Source organism: Pleurodeles waltl, chromosome 11, assembly GCF_031143425.1.
Source record: "Pleurodeles waltl isolate 20211129_DDA chromosome 11, aPleWal1.hap1.20221129, whole genome shotgun sequence".
Classification (NCBI taxonomy): Eukaryota; Metazoa; Chordata; class Amphibia; order Caudata; family Salamandridae; genus Pleurodeles; species Pleurodeles waltl.
In genome coordinates, this window is record NC_090450.1 from 9924629 (window position 1) to 9941133 (window position 16505).

General features: G+C 49.1%; 1 protein-coding gene across 1 annotated transcript in view; it reads left to right on the plus strand.

Moving 5' to 3' along the window:
• P3H2 (prolyl 3-hydroxylase 2) overlaps positions 1-16505 on the plus strand; it is a 325207-nt gene that overhangs the window by 185189 nt on the left and 123513 nt on the right. Inside the window, exon 2 of the mRNA XM_069212790.1 lies at positions 10351-10503. Coding sequence (XP_069068891.1) covers positions 10351-10503 — 153 coding nt within the window. The remainder of the gene's footprint in view (positions 1-10350; positions 10504-16505) is intronic.

The window sequence follows — 16505 nt, forward strand, 5'->3', positions numbered from 1 at the left end:
GGGGTCTGCAAAGCCTTCTCAGGGGGTCTGCGACTGCTTAGAAAATTTAAAAATATTAATAAATACTGACAAATTAGGTCCCAAGCTTCCAGTAATGACTCAGTGGGGGGTATCTGGATTCCAATGATAATTCAGTGGGGGTCCCTGGGGTCCATTAATGATAAAGTGGGGGTCCGCAGAGGTCAAAAGGTTGGGAACCACTGCCCTACTCCATATCTATAAGGCCATGCAAAGACACAGAAAGTAGCTTTGCGTGGCCTGATTGTCATGATTTTGCAGTTGGTGTACCCAGAGTGCCACGAAAAGTGATGGTCCGGAGGCACAAGGACCTCACAGATATGCCACTGAATTTGTAAGCTGTCCCACCACCGCCTGGTCCCACACTAAAATAAGATTAGCTGTAATCCTGCTACTAGCTAGGAGTGTGCGAAATTCACGCAATTTGCCTTTGTGAAATTACGCAAAATTACAGCAGAATTCAGTACAATTTCACGTAATAATACAAAATAGAAATTCAGCTTTTTGTGCGCCATATTTTAGCCTGAAATCGCATTTAAATAACAGCACAGTGAACAACTCCTTGTGTTCTGTTGTTCACTTGCGTTTGCAATAATTTTTTCCACAAACTGTGCATTTGCACTCAATTTTTACCATGAACGGTGTGCAATTACGTTAAGTGGTGTATCTGAGTAATTTCGTGACTTTTATGTAAAAAGGAGTAACACAAAGTTCTTGAAATTATGCTGGTGTTAATTACATTTCACCTAGGCCTAATATTAACCCCTTGAATGCCTTGGTGTCTGCACTTCCTGTCCCAGATCCCTGCCCTCGTGTTTGCACAGACCTGATAACATTGAGGGGGGCTTTCATGTGCAATGTTTGCCTTGTTCCCATGAAGTGTGTACAGTTTATACAGGGCCACAGGAATTATGCGATCTTGCTGCTGCTGTGGAATTTTGAACACAATTATGTATTTGCCACATTTCCCACCTAATCCATCACCTGTTTCCTAATCTTCAGATTTTGGCAAAAGAAAAATTGTATTTCTATCTGAAGCAGATCAAAAGTTACTAACATTGCGGCAGCCCATGTTGCTGCGCCTTATGCAAAGATGACTGGTCGCCTTCGCTTGTTTATTACTTCATTTGCATGTTTAACTAGTACGAAGGAGGTGAAACCTTTACCTCGACATTGTTAACATTTGAGTCAATAACAAAGTACCACATTAGATCGCACAATGTGCCTTTTCTTGCTGCAAAATTCTGCCAACTCTGCCGCATAATTCGACCCTCTCCTGCCGCATAATTCCAGGGGGTCTTAAATGTGCAGCATAAGGGCGTCGTGGTTACAATGTTTTTGCGGAGTATACATATCAGTAGGGCAGTCATGGACTTACAGGGGAACGCCACCCCCGTCCCCTCCAATCACAGCACCGCAGAGAATTATCCAGGCCCACCTGAGTGCAGAGCCTCCATGGCTTGTCCTCAAGGACCCCCTCCCCTGACCCCAGATGGCCCCCGTGCCTCGTGCGCTCCAACATCATTCTAAACCCTGATCCGAGTTACCGCTGCCCTGCACCAGGCCGTGCTTTGCTTGTCAGGAAGCTTTGAGCCTCGTCTGCCAAGCTCTCAACCTGTAGCCGGGGGCCAATGTACCCTCTGGAGCACCCGCCGACACCTGGCTGTGGAGAACGCAGGTCTAGCCTGGCACCGCGGGCACTTACCAGGGCGTTCCGGGAGTGGCCCGGGCATGCCACAGACGCGAGCCTGGGGCGTAAAAACCAACAACACAGTGTTATGGCCGCCCTTCAACTTAACCCGTTAGTCTGTGTTGTGTTTGAGACCCCACCGGGGCCTGTGGGTGTAGCGCCAAGAGGCTCTGCGAGAGATACAGCGCTCTATAGAACATTGGTGCCATGGAGGATGCCCCTGCTGCTGCCCTCGGAGACCCCTTTCATGAGCCCTCGTTGGGTGATACCTGTGTGCACATGCATGCAGTTACCGTGACCTCATGTGTCCTCGAGGCTTGGAAACAAGGTGGGTCAGACCGGATGCCCGCAGCAGGGCTGGCGTCAGAGGGCAGGTTGGGGCATCTACGGCTGTTATTGAAGTGCCAAGAGGGGCGGAGAGGGCCTCGAGGCAAACAGTGCCAGCATGAAACTCTAGCGTGGCGGGTTGCGCACCTGCTGCAGAGATCGGCCTCCAAACTTTAAGTCGGCAGTTTAAGTTTTCAAGGGGCCTACGCAGTCTTTCATCTTTTTGAGAATGATGCATCATGTACAGTTTAAGGAAGTAATAGCAGTTGAGATGAATTGATAACTCTTGCGCAGCCCCCAGGAGGGCTCAGTGACACACAACAAATGTATAAATAAATAAATAAATGAGCCACCAGAAACTATCCTGTTTCAGTACTTTTCCCTCTGAATTCTAGACAGTGAATGAATACGAACACAAAGGACGTGAGAAACTTTGGGAATACAAGTGAATAATCAAAATTGGTGTGTCCCCCTTCCTAGTGATTACACCTGGCACCGCCCACCACTAAACTTACAAATGCACCATCGGGTGCGCGCGCGCGCACGCGGATGCTGCTTCTGTGAGTCAGAGACCACCATGTGCAGAGTCGAGGGGCTCCCTGCACACGTCACTTGTGCCCAGGGCTCTCTGCACACGTCACTTGTGCCCAGGGCTCTCTGCACACGTCACTTTTGTCCAGGCCTCTCTGCACACGCAACTTGTGTCCAGGCCTCTGCACACGCAACTTGTGTCCAGGCCTCTGCACGAGTCACTTGTGTTCAGGCCTCTCTGCACGCGTCACTTGTGTTCAGGCCTCTGCACGCATCACTTGTGTTCAGGCCTCTCTGCACAAGTCACTTGTGTCCAGGCATCCCTGCAGACGTCACTTGTGTCCAGGCCTCTGCTTGCGTCACTAGTTTCCAGGCCTCTGCACGCGTCACTAGTTTCCAGGCCTCTCTGCACGGTCACTTGTGTTCAGGCCTCCCTGCACGCGTCACTTGTGTTCAGGCCTCTCTGCAAGCATTACTTGTGTCCAGGCCCCCCTGCACGCGTCACTTGTGTCCAGGCCTCCCTGCACGCGTCACTTGTGTCCAGGCCTCCCTGCACGCGTCACTTGTGTCCAGGCCTCCCTGCACGCGTCACTTGTGTCCAGGCCTCCCTGCACTCGTCACTTGTGTCCAGGCCTCCCTGCACGCGTCACTTGTGTCCAGGCCTCCCTGCACAAGTCACTTGTGTCCAGGCATCCCTGCACAAGTCACTTGTGTCCAGGCCTCTGCACGCGTCACTAGTTTCCAGGCCTCTCTGCACGCGTCGCGTCACTTGTGTCCAGGCCTCCCTGCACGCGTCACTTGTGTCCAGGCCTCTCTGCACGCGTCACTTGTGTCCAGCCCTCTCTGCACGCGTCACTTGTGTCCAGGCCTCCCTGCACGTGTCACTTGTGTCCAGGCCTCTCTGCACGTGTCACTTGTGTCCAGGCCTCCCTGCCCGCGTCACTTGTGTCCATGCCTCCCTGCCCGCGTCACTTGTGTCCATGCCTCTCTGCACGCGTCACGTGTGTCCAGGTCTCGCTGCACACGTCACTAGGGATCAGGCCTCGCTGCACGCGTCACTAGGGTCCAGGCCTCGCTGCACGTGTCACCAGGGTCCAGGCCTCGCTGCACGTGTCACCAGGGTCCAGGCCTCGCTGCACGTGTCACCAGGGTCCAGGCCTCGCTGCACGTGTCACCAGGGTCCAGGCCTCGCTGCACGCGTCACTTGTGTCCAGGCCTCGCTGCACGCGTCACTTGTGTCCAGGCCTCTCTGCACACGTCACTTGTGTCCAGGCCTCTCTACACACGACACTTGTGTCCAGGCCTCTCTGCACGCGTCACTAGGGTCCAGACCTCTCTGCACGCGTCACTAGGGTCCAGTCCTCTCTGCACACGTCACTTGTGTCCAGGCCCTTCTGCACACGTCACTAGTGTCCAGACCTCTCTGCATGAATCACTTGTGTCCAGGCCTCTCTGCATGAATCACTTGTGTCCAGGCCTCTCTGCACACGTCACTTGTGTCCTGGCCCCTCTGCAAGTGTCACTAGGGTCCACGCCTCTCTGCACGCGTCACTTGTGTCCAGGTCTCCCTGCACGTGTCACTTGTGTCCAGGCCTCCCTGTATGCGTCACTTGTGTCCAGGCCTCCCTGTACGCGTCACTTGTGTCCATGCCTCTCTGCACACGTCACCTGTGTCCATGCCTCCCTGCACGCGTCACTATGGTCCATGCCTCCCTGCACGCGTCACTATGGTCCAGGCCTCCCTGCACGCGTCACTAGGGTCCAGGCATCCCTGCACGCGTCACTTGTGTCCAGGCCTCTCTGCACACGTAACTTGTGTCCAGGCCTCTCTGCACACAACACTTGTGTCCAGGCCTCTCTGCACACGTCACTAGTGTCCAGGCCTCTCTGCATGAATCACTTGTGTCCAGGCCTCTCTGCACACATCACTTGTGTCTAGGCCTCTCTGCACGCTTCAGTTGTGTCCAGGGCTTTCTGCACGCTTCACTAGGGCCCAGGCCTCTCTGCACGCTTCACTAGGGTCCAGGCCTCTCTGCACGCATCACTTGTGTCCTGTCCTCTCTGCACACATCACTTGTGTCCAAGCCTCTCTGCACAAGTCACTAGGGTCCGGGCCTCTCTGCATGACTCACTAGGGTCCAGGCCTCTCAGCATGCGTCACTAGGGTCCAGGCATCACTCTGTATGCGTCACTAGGGTCCAGGCCTCTCGGCACACGTCATTTGTGTCCAGGCCTTTCAGCAGACGTCACTAGGGTCCAGGCCTCTCTGCACACGTCATTTGTGTCCAGGCCTTTCAGCAGACGTCACTAGGGTCCAGGCCTCTCTGCACACGTCACTAGGGTCCAGGCCTCCCTTCACAAGTCACTAGGGTCCAGGCCTCCCTTCACAAGTCACTAGGGTCCAGGCCTCTCTGCACATGTCACTTGTGTCCAGGCCTCTCTGCACGTGTCACTAGGGTCCAGGCCTCTCTGCACGTGTCACTAGGGTCCAGGCCTCCCTTCACAAGTCACTAGGGTCCAGGCCTCCCTTCACAAGTCACTAGGGTCCAGGCCTCTCTGCACATGTCACTTGTGTCCAGGCCTCTCTGCACGTGTCACTAGGGTCCAGGCCTCTCTGCACGTGTCACTAGGGTCCAGGCCTCTCTGCACGTGTCACTAGGGTCCAGGCCTCTCTGCACGTGTCACTAGGGTCCAGGCCTCTCTGCACGTGTCACTAGGGTCCAGGCCTCTCTGCACGCGTCACTTGTGTCCAGGCCTCTCTGCACGCGTCACTTGTGTCCAGGCCTCCCTGCACGCGTCACTTGTGTCCAGGCCTCCCTGCACGCGTCACTTGTGTCCAGGCCTCCCTGCCCGTGTCACTTGTGTCCAGGCCTCCCTGCCCGCGTCACTTGTGTCCATGCCTCCCTGCCCGCGTCACTTGTGTCCATGCCTCTCTGCACACGTCACTAGGGTCCAGGCCTCGCTGCACGCGTCACTAGGGTCCAGGCCTCGCTGCACACGTCACTAGGGTCCAGGCCTCGCTGCACGCGTCACTAGGGTCCAGGCCTCGCTGCACGCGTCACTAGGGTCCAGGCCTCGCTGCACGCGTCACTAGGGTCCAGGCATTGCTGCACGTGTCACTAGGGTCCAGGCATTGCTGCACGTGTCACCAGGGTCCAGGCCTCTCTGCACACGTCACTTGTGTCCAGGCCTCTCTGCACACGTCACTTGTGTCCAGGCCTCTCTGCACACGTCACTTGTGTCCAGGCCTCTCTACACACGACACTTGTGTCCAGGCCTCTCTGCACGTCACTAGGGTCCAGACCTCTCTGCATGCGTCACTAGGGTCCAGTCCTCTCTGCACACGTCACTTGTGTCCAGGCCCTTCTGCACACGTCACTAGTGTCCAGGCCTCTCTGCATGAATCACTTGTGTCCAGGCCTCTCTGCATGAATCACTTGTGTCCAGGCCTCTCTGCACACGTCACTTGTGTCCAGGCCCCTCTGCAAGTGTCACTAGGGTGCACGCGTCACTTGTGTCCATGCCTCCCTGCACGTGTCACTTGTGTCCAGGCCTCCCTGCACATGTCACTTGTGTCCAGGCCTCCCTGCACGCGTCACTTGTGTCCATGCCTCCCTGCACGCGTCACTATGGTCCATGCCTCCCTGCACGCGTCACTATGGTCCAGGCCTCCCTGCATGCGTCACTAGGGTCCAGGCATCCCTGCACGCGTCACTTGTGTCCAGGCCTCTCTACACACGTAACTTGTGTCCAGACCTCTCTGCACACAACACTTGTGTCCAGGCCTCTCTGCACATGTCACTAGGGTCCAGACCTCTCTGCATGAATCCCTTGTGTCTAGGCCTCTCTGCACGCTTCAGTTGTGTCCAGGCCTCTCTGCACGCTTCAGTTGTGTCCAGGCCTCTCTGCACGCTTCACTAGGGCCCAGGCCTCTCTGCACGCTTCACTAGGGTCCAGGCCTCTCTGCACGCATCACTTGTGTCCTGTCCTCTCTGCACACATCACTTGTGTCCAAGCCTCTCTGCACAAGTCACTAGGGTCCGGGCCTCTCTGCATGACTCACTAGGGTCCAGGCCTCTCAGCACGCGTCACTAGGGTCCAGGCATCGCTCTGTATGCGTCACTAGGGTCCAGGCCTCTCGGCACACGTCATTTGTGTCCAGGCCTTTCAGCAGACGTCACTAGGGTCCAGGCCTCTCTGCACACGTCATTTGTGTCCAGGCCTTTCAGCAGACGTCACTAGGGTCCAGGCCTCTCTGCACACGTCACTAGGGTCCAGGCCTCTCTGCACACGTCACTAGGGTCCAGGCCTCTCTGCACACGTCACTAGGGTCCATGCCTCCCTTCACAAGTCACTAGGGTCCAGGCCTCTCTGCACATGTCACTTGTGTCCAGGCCTCTCTGCACATGTCACTTGTGTCCAGGCCTCTCTGCACATGTCACTTGTGTCCAGGCCTCTCTGCACATGTCACTTGTGTCCAGGCCTCTCTGCACGTGTCACTTGTGTCCAGGCCTCTCTGCACGTGTCACTAGGGTCCAGGCCTCTCTGCACGTGTCACTAGGGTCCAGGCCTCTCTGCACGTGTCACTAGGGTCCAGGCCTCTCTGCACGTGTCACTAGGGTCCAGGCCTCTCTGCACGTGTCACTAGGGTCCAGGACTCTCGGCAGGCACCACTAGGGTCCAGGCCTCTCGGCACGCACCACTAAGGTCCAGGCCACTTGTGTTCAGAGATCCCTGCAAACCTCACTGGTGTCCAGGCCTCTCTGCCACCTCACTGGTGTCGAGGCCTCTCTGCCACCTCACTGGTGTCGAGGCCTCTCTGCCACCTCACTGGTGTCCAGGCCTCTCTGCACACGTCACTTGTGTCCAGGCCTCTCGGCACACGTCACTTGTGTCCAGGCCTCTCTGCACACGTCACATGTGTCCAGGCCTCTGCACACGTCACTTGTGTCCAGGCCTCTGCACGCGTCACTTGTGTCCAGGCCTCTCTGCACACGTCACTTGTGTCCAGGCCTCTGCACACGTCACTTGTGTCCAGGCCTCTGCACGCGTCACTAGGGTCCAGTCCTCTCTGCGCACGTCACTTGTGTCCATGCCTCTCAGCACGTGTCACTAGTGTCCAGGCCGCTCTGCACATGTCATTTGTGTCTAGGCCTCTGCACGTGTCACTAGTGTCCAGGCCTCACTGCACGTGTCACTCGAGTAAAGGCCTCTCTGCTTGACTCACTTGGGTCCACTTCTGGCTTTAATAGATCTAATCACTCGAAGCTTTGTGATGACAAAAAGGTATTCTTGTTGAGTGGTAACGCAAATAGTTAACTGAGCTGTGGAGTGCGTGGTTTTAATTGTAAATGTATTTATATAGCGCTTACTACCCCTTAAGAGGTGTTGAAAGGACAGTTATGTACAAAAATTGCATATCGTACAGTCTGGGTACTACTAAAATCCATATTTTGGAAGCATCATTTTATCCTAAACCTTTTTGGCACTTTCTACCAGTCTATTTTATACTGTGTGTAATGCAAGTTTAAAATAAACACTTACAAATTCACAGTGCTTTCTGGGACAGGCTGTGGCATCGGAGTACTACAAATCACAAGTCACTGTTCTCCAGTGCACCAATCAAGATTTAATTCTGTGGCTCTCCGGTTACACACGGACCTCTGCAGTGCATTAACTAAGAGAGGTTTCATAATGTACTGTAGTGCATTTCCGACTGAGAATCAACTTTATTTCTTTTTCATTTAAGGGGTGCATTATTTTATATATAGGTGGTTGATGGTGAAAGACCAAAAAAACGTACAGAATATTTAGTTTTTTAGCCATACCTTTGACCCTCCCACATGCTCACAGACCCCACCCCCACTGCGTGCTGCATCGCACTTCCCGTACTTGTTTTACTGCATTTTGAGTGCTGTTCCAGGGCAGTGTGCTCCCTGCCATGTGAGACTGCGGTCTGTGATGGAGACCTCTGAGCCCTGGATGAAAGTCCGCCCCAGACTCTTGAAAGTGTTTCAAGACCACTGAGAGATGGTGCATTATACCGTTAACAAGGGTCAGCGGTCACGTTATAGCACTGGAAAGAGGAGGAGTGCTAGAGCACACTTGTTATGGGAAGTGTCATGAATGTGTGGAAAGATATCCAGAGTGCACACATAAAAGGATCGCTAAATAAAGGTTTAGGTAGTTGTGTTTCCAAAGTGATGAAAGGAAGTTAGAGGATGAGATAAGTAGACCTCCTAAAGTTCCCAAAGCTCAGAAACATTCTTCAATAATAGGAGTAACCAATAAATTAATATCCAATTTTTTTTTCAAGTTTGTTGAATTGTCCCTTTCAATCAATTACTCATCATTTGTAGAGCGCACCACTATCACCCCTAGGGTATGTGGGTGCTGAGTTTGATGCGTCGAAAAGCTAGGTCTTGGGTTGCTTTCTGAAGTCTGCCAGGGAGGGTGCCTTTCTGCCAGGGAAGTGGAGGTCTTTCCACGCTTTGGCTGTGATAAAGGAGAAAGCATGGCCTCCTCTGTGGGTGCGATGGATGTAGGGGACTTGTGCGAGGGTGAGTGAGGATGAGTGCGAGTGTCTTAAGGGAAAATGGAAGTTCAGCTGGTGGTTGATGTAGATTGGTCCCAGTTTGTGGCGGGCTTTGTAGACATGTGTGAGCGTCTTGAACTGGCATCTTTTTTGGACAGAGAGCCAATAGAGTTTCCCGAGGTGAGAAGTGATGAGGGTACACTTGGGGAGTTCCAGGATGAGCCTGGCTGTATTATCCAGAGTCTTCTGATGAGCCGGGGGGATACCCATGTAGAGTGTATTGCCATAGCGAGTCGGCTGGTAACAAGGGCTTGTGCAACAAACTTTCCGGTGTTTACTGGGCTCTGTATGAAGATTGTGGCGCGTGTGGAAACAGGAGGATGCAACTGCTTTGGCTTGTTGTTTTATGGTCAGTTTGCTCTCCAAGATTATGCCATGGCAGTGAGCCTGGTCAGTCAGTGTGGGAGTGGGTCCAAGTTCCAAGCGGAGGTGCTCTTTCCAAATATCACTACCTCAGTTTTGTCAGAGTTCAGTTTGAGGCAGCTGTCTCTCAACCAGTCGGTCATGGCTTTGCGGAAGTTGGTTTTGGTGTTAGAGGGGTCTTTTGTGAGCGAGAGTACGAGCTGGAAGTCATCAGTGTAGGAAATGATGTTGAGTCCGTGGGCTCTGATGATGTCCGCGAGGGGGATCATGTAGATTTTGAACACCGTGAGGCTGAGCGATGATCCTTGGGGCACACCGCAAATGATGTTCTTGGGAGCGGAGGGGGAAAGAGGTCGGTGGACGCTCTGGGTGCGTCCTGAGAGAAATGAGTTGTTCCACTTGAGGGCGCGTTGTTGAATTCCGATGTTGGGAGTCTGTCGATGAGAGTGTGGTGGGGATGGTGTTGAATGGCACAGCCAGGTCAAGCAGAATCGGCCACTGTTTCTCCTTGGTCGAGGAGGATTCTGATGTCGTCTGTTACGGTTATGAGTGTGGTTGCGGTGCTATGGTTGGCTCGGAAACCTGATTGTGATCTTGAGTAAGTGGTTCTGTTCTACGTAGTCGGTGAGCTGGGTTGAGAGCGGATGAGAAGTCGGAAGTCTTCATGGTTCTGTTGGTCTTCGTCTTGTTTTAAGTTCTCACTTCTTTGATTTGTGTGAAGTTGTGTAGCTGTGATACACCATTCTTGATTGCCCATTTACTGATGGTGTAACCAGCTGCTGTGCCTGCTTCTTTGCCGTTTACACATTGTCGTCTTGTTTTCTAGTTGAACCAACCAGACAAGGCCGCAGAAGCTGCACATACCTTCTTCATGGCCAACCCAGAGCACCAGGAAATGGAACAGAACCTGGCGAATTATAAGAAGATGTCCTGGGAGGAGGCTGGTCGTCTTATGGACAGGGAGCGCCGTCCACACCAGGTGAGTGCTCCATCTCCCCTGCTGCTGGTACATACCACCATTGAGTCTGAGGTATTCCTGTTAGAGGTTACCACACATGGAAAAACACAGTGTATCTCCCCGTACCTGCACCAACTCCCCAGGAAATGGCCGGTTGGTCGGGAACAGGATGCGGGGCTCTGTAGCTGCCCAGTCCTGCTTGCCCCTGATATCACAAGGATTTTTAATGCTCAATGGCATTAATCAGGGTGGAAGATTAACCCACACCTCCCCCACGGACATCAAACCACCAGGATGCCTGTTGCTGCAGAAGTGACATCACACAGCCTTTGACCTCACAGACATAACAGGAAGTGACATAATTTGACCTTTGACCCTAAATCTGCCTAGGAAGGGGTCTTGTGAACCACAATACTTATATTGATTAAAGCTAACCCTATAATGATTGGTCAATTACCACAATAGCATAGCAGTTACAAATAAATGTCCAGTTTGAAGTGGAGTATATAATGACACAAAATAACACAGGAAAGTAAAATTATTTATACCTCAACCTGGGCATGGAACGTAAATGTCTCCGGTTAGATGTATCAGGTCTTGAATACCACCCGACAGATTTAACCATGTGCACTGCACATGAAATTTGCCACCAGTCCATGGTTTCCACCGATGCAGTGAACGCTCATTCTGCAACCAAACTATCCATGTAGACAACTCCCATTCAAAGGCATCAAGATCACACATTCCACATTCTCAAACTGTAAACTAGGAGTGGATGATATGGGATTATATGTCCTTTTGGACTACTGTGTGTAGTTAAAACCAGTCAAGAGAACTGTAAAAGAGTTATTCTGCACAAATCAAGAATCCAACGTAAAACACTTACAGTCTTACCTTATCCCATATTCTAAACACCAAATTCCCCAGGAGTAGTTTCAATTGACAATTTTGGACTTTATTGCGCAGAAGCCCAGAAATGTGGTGTTGAAAATGCTCAAGGGATAAACCATCTTAATTCTGGAGCTTAATGCTGTTCTCTGTGGTCTTATTGAAGAATCTGAACTGCACAACATCTAGAACCCGGCTGTCCAGAACACATACCCCGAACAACAAATAATCTGATTTGTTCTTGATTCTATACACCTTAGGTTGAGTTTCAGTAGCTTTTATAAATACTTAGGCTTTGAACCACCTTCCACCGACAAGGGGAGGGTGTTGTGTAGACATTTTAGTTATAGCTCCATGCATGTTATTTTAACATACTAGGCCTGCCGTTGTGCACTTTAACCTGGATGTATTTTATTCGGCTTCACTTTATTATTCTTACAATAGCCATTTTTGCGGTCTTGTTTTATTTCTCTCTATCTAGCTGTTTTTGCCTAGGCTAGCACTGTGTTCTCAAACCAGACATTCTTGCTCACTCTGTGCTTCTTCCAAGGCTGCAGTAAGATAGGTTGCCGATGAACGTGGTATAAGTTTTGTCGGTGACATTCATAGAAAACACACATCCTTACGTAGGGACAAAACTTGGCTCAGATTGACAAATTCTCACCAAATGTTACAAAATAGTTTGATGCTCACGTCAGCAGCTGCCTGTAAAGTTTTGGGGTGATCCGTCAAGTGGGGTTCAAGAAAAAGGGGTGTAAAAAAAAGTGCATTTCCAATGTTAGTCCCATAGAGATTTTGAACAGGTCTACAGCCCGATCCACTGGACGGAATGACACCAAATTTGGCAGATTGGTAGCTCTTGGTCTAGAAAGTTCCCTTTTTGTTATTTGGTGTAAATCCATTCAGCAGTTTTCGAAATAATAAAGGAAAAACCCTATTTGTATATATACGGCTGCAAAGGCTCCGTGAACCCTTCCGATTTCGGGCTGAGATCTGATTGACTGCCAACACTTCAAAAGGGAAGTGTTAGCAGCCATCTTGGGACTCGGCTTCAGCCGAGTCCCAGAACAAAAGATAAAAAAAAAAAAGGAAAGGGACCAGGGTAAGTATACCCTGAACCCTTACCTAGGGTGCTGGGGTCCCACTGAGAGTCATGGCGGATCCGCGAATATTAGCAAAAATAAAAATGAAAATAAAAAATTGTGCACTCCAGTGCTTGTTTAAATGGAGTCCCTGGGTAGGCCAGGTCCTGGGGGCCTTGGAATTTTGAATGTGGGGGTGGGCCGTCCTGCCTACCGTAGCCCCGGACACCACCATCGCCTTGGGGATTATGTCTAATTAAATGGGGGGGAGGGTGCCTTGTACCCTGGCAGGCCAGGGGACAGCCATCTCTCCAGGGCTCCAACAAAATGTAATATGTGGGTGCTGCCCACTGCCCTGGGGACCGCCACCTCCCCGGGGTTCCAAAAAAAGTAATGCAGGAGGGCTGCCGGACCCCCCGCACCAGGCCCCCCTGCAGCCCCGGCGACTGCCACCGCCCTGGGTCTCACGAGTAAATAAATGCGGGGGCCCTCCCAAAGCCCCGTGGACTGCCACCTCCCTGGCTCTAATTTACCCTTATGGAGCCAATGATGGCCCTGGGGACCGCCACCCCCCAATGCCCGGCTCCTGATATGTCCTGAGGTGTCCACGCCTGAGACATAGCTGTTTGCGCAGATTTGGTGGGAGATTTTACACTTCTTACCAAGTCAGAGCAAACACTTCACTTTCTGCAAATGAGAGCTATCAAACAGCTCTCACTTGCAGAAAGGAACGTTTTTATCTGTTTCCCTGTACGCAAATATGCGTGCAGGGAAACAGATGAAAACATTGCTCTCACAAGCAGGGAGCTGCTATTTAAAGCAGCTCCCTTTTTGTGGGAGCAGTGCCAGTTCCTGTAGGATGCGTGGAGCCAGCTATGATCGTGGGGGCCTTAGTGCTCCCTCCGGGGTCCTCTCACTCTCTCTCTCTCTCTCTCCCATCCCATAATGGGATGGAAGAGAGAGAGAGAGAGAGATTGTCATTTCAACGGTCTCCCGATGCAATGACTTCAAACAGTCAGACTAGGAAGATGTTTGGTACGAATGTTATAGTTAGGTTTGGATGCAGACCAGAACAGTCACTTCTGGCCAAATAGTCAAGGTCACGTGCTGTCATTCAGACGGCTGAAGGTTCAAATCCTAGTATTGCTCGCAAGTGAGTCTTTTTATTTCAAGTGGTTTCACTGTTAAACATTCCTAGTGATGGAACATTGAATACTTTTCCCCTCAAAATCTCTGGGTTGAATGACATAGACACACCTCTGGCCTAGTGGTTAAGGTCTCAGACATGTACAGTGAAGGTTAAGGGTTCTGGTCTAGGCGTGTCTGGGATCATTTCCTGTTTCAGTTTCCTTTTAACTATAAATATTTAAGTTACATACTGAAAGGTGATCTCACTCTTTCTAATTTATAAAAACATTTTTCTTTTCAATTTGTCCAGAAATATGTCATTCTAAGTACATCATTAATCAAAGCCTAAATCGCTCTCGCTCTCAATCACTCACTTTCAGTCTCTCTCTCTCTCTCTCTCAGGGTTGGGTGATAAGGGGTGTTGGCTGCAGGCCAGACCCTGCAGGCTGCCCCTCCTCTCACAGTCAAAGGCTGTGTGGCGCAAGGTTCGGTGGCTATAGGGGGTTGGCCGTCAATTGCCACTGTGCACGGCCAAAGGCCGTGCGCTGTCGTAGTTGAAATAACATATAGTAATGAAAATTACTCCATAAAAAAAAAAAAGAAAAAACAATTCACTGATAAAACAAAGGTTACAGGGGTGTTATAGTTAGTGTCGTATCCAGGTGACTGGTTGACACCTGTTCGGTATAAGTCAATAAGGATGCTCAATGAAGGACCACACGGCAATTATGAATACAATTTAGGTTTACTAGAATTTCAGGTAAATGCAGGCATTTAGCACATCAACAATAGTGGAATAAGAATAGCAATGAAAAGCATCTATTCATATATAAGTACACTACAAAGAGCATCTATGTATACGTATGAGCAAAGAGTTAATTGACAGAATAAGAATAGCAATGAAAAAGCATCTATTTATATACAAGTACACTACAAAGAGCATCTATGTCATTGACAGGTATAAGCTTGGAATAACTGTATACCAAAATGTGTTACACTACTATGTTCAGAAAATATAAACGAGCTGAATACTTCAGATAAGCTTTGATTTACTGCACACCAAAATGCATGTTTCAGTTACTGTAGCAGGTTCACACTACGAGGTTTAGAAAGCAAAATATAAACCAGCTGAATACTTCAGATTATAAACACAGTGCAAGCATAAATAATCAGTCATAATAATAGAGCAGAGAAACAAAGGCCTTTCATCCCTGTGTGGAACTTAACTTAGTCCAAGAAATGCTGGGAAGCCCTCTACCGCCTGCTTGGACCTCTCTCCCCCTCAAGCATCACGGTCAGCAAAACAGGGAGGCAGCGCTGGGCCATGGCAGCTTTCAAAACTCCATCTGCGAGCTTCCAGTCCCTCACCCACACTGCAGTGCTTAAATAACTCGAAGCTTGGATTCTATCTCTTTCTGGCATTTTCTAGCTATGTTATCAGCACTTGGCTGCTCTGCCCTTCCCCAGCCTTTGTTTTCATTCCATCTTCTCCCTGTACTCTCGTTCTCAAGGTTGAGACGGAGTCTTCTACCCAAACAAGCTTGAAAATAATATCATGAACTTTTCCACGTTGTTTAGGGGGGGTTTCGGCAGGCATCACACTCATCTACACTGCTCAAGCTAATTAACCCTTTGCGTTACAATGTCTTCCGCACCTTTCCCTATACTGATCAGTTAGGAAATTCACACAAAAAAACCCAAAGGTTACTGGGATCTTATATTTATATAGTTATCTCAAGTAACTATAACTCATGCCCTAAGGTATCTATAACTCGCACCCTCGCCATGCACTGCTAATTACCCCACAAATAACATAATTGATAATATAAATGTAACACCTACAGTAAAAGTTATCATGAAAAAATGTGCATGGCGGGGCACGATTTATAGTTACTTTAGGGCATGAGTTGTAGTTACTTGATATTACTCTAACAATAATAGGTGAATTTCTATGGTTTTGTGTATATATACATATATATATTTTATATATATATATATATATGTGTGTGTGTTTATAGAAATAAATATATCATGTTATGTGATCAAGGTCTTTTGCAGGCCATAACACGTGAAGGGGATCTTTCCAATAAATCTGGTAGTACCATTCTATCCTGAGTGAGCGTCTTTACTTCAGTAATATTACGTTTTGGAGTGTACCACTGAGAGTCGCTACTAGTGAGGCACTACACCACAAAGGGTTCAGCATTGAGAACGGCATACTAAACAATAAATAAATATATCTATATAGATGTTGATATATGGATGTATCGCTATAGATATTATAGATCTATATTTTGATACTAACCTAGTTAATTAAAAATGTATTTTACTATGGTCTTTTTTCATATTTGAATATATATATATATATATATATATAGATAGATAGATATATATAGATATATATATAGATATATATATATATTGAAAAAATCTAAAATATCCACAATTCAACAACAAAATATATTAAAAAATTAAAACCTCAAAAACACATTTACAAAAAACACTATAAAAATTCAAAACGTTTAAAATAAAAACAAATATGAAATAAAAAGAATAAACATACTCTATAAAATCCATTTAATGTAATATTAGGAAGAGTATTTGAGTCTTAGAATACTAAATATAGTATTCCCACTATAGTTTATGCAACAGTAGGGAAAGCACAGAAGGGGTAAAATTTACTATTCCCATTCCAGGCTAAGCAACAGCAGGGAAAGCCTTGGACTTCGGAAGGGTTAGATTTAGTATTCCTACTCCCGTCCGTGCAACAGTTGGAAAAGTGTTAATCTTCTGAGAGGCAAAATTTTGTGTGAGTTTGAGATAAAAAGTATCATATACCAACAAATTAACTTTAAGTAACAGATATCTCGGAAAGAAATTGGCTTACCATTGAATAAATTATTTTTTGAAAAACTAATAAATTGA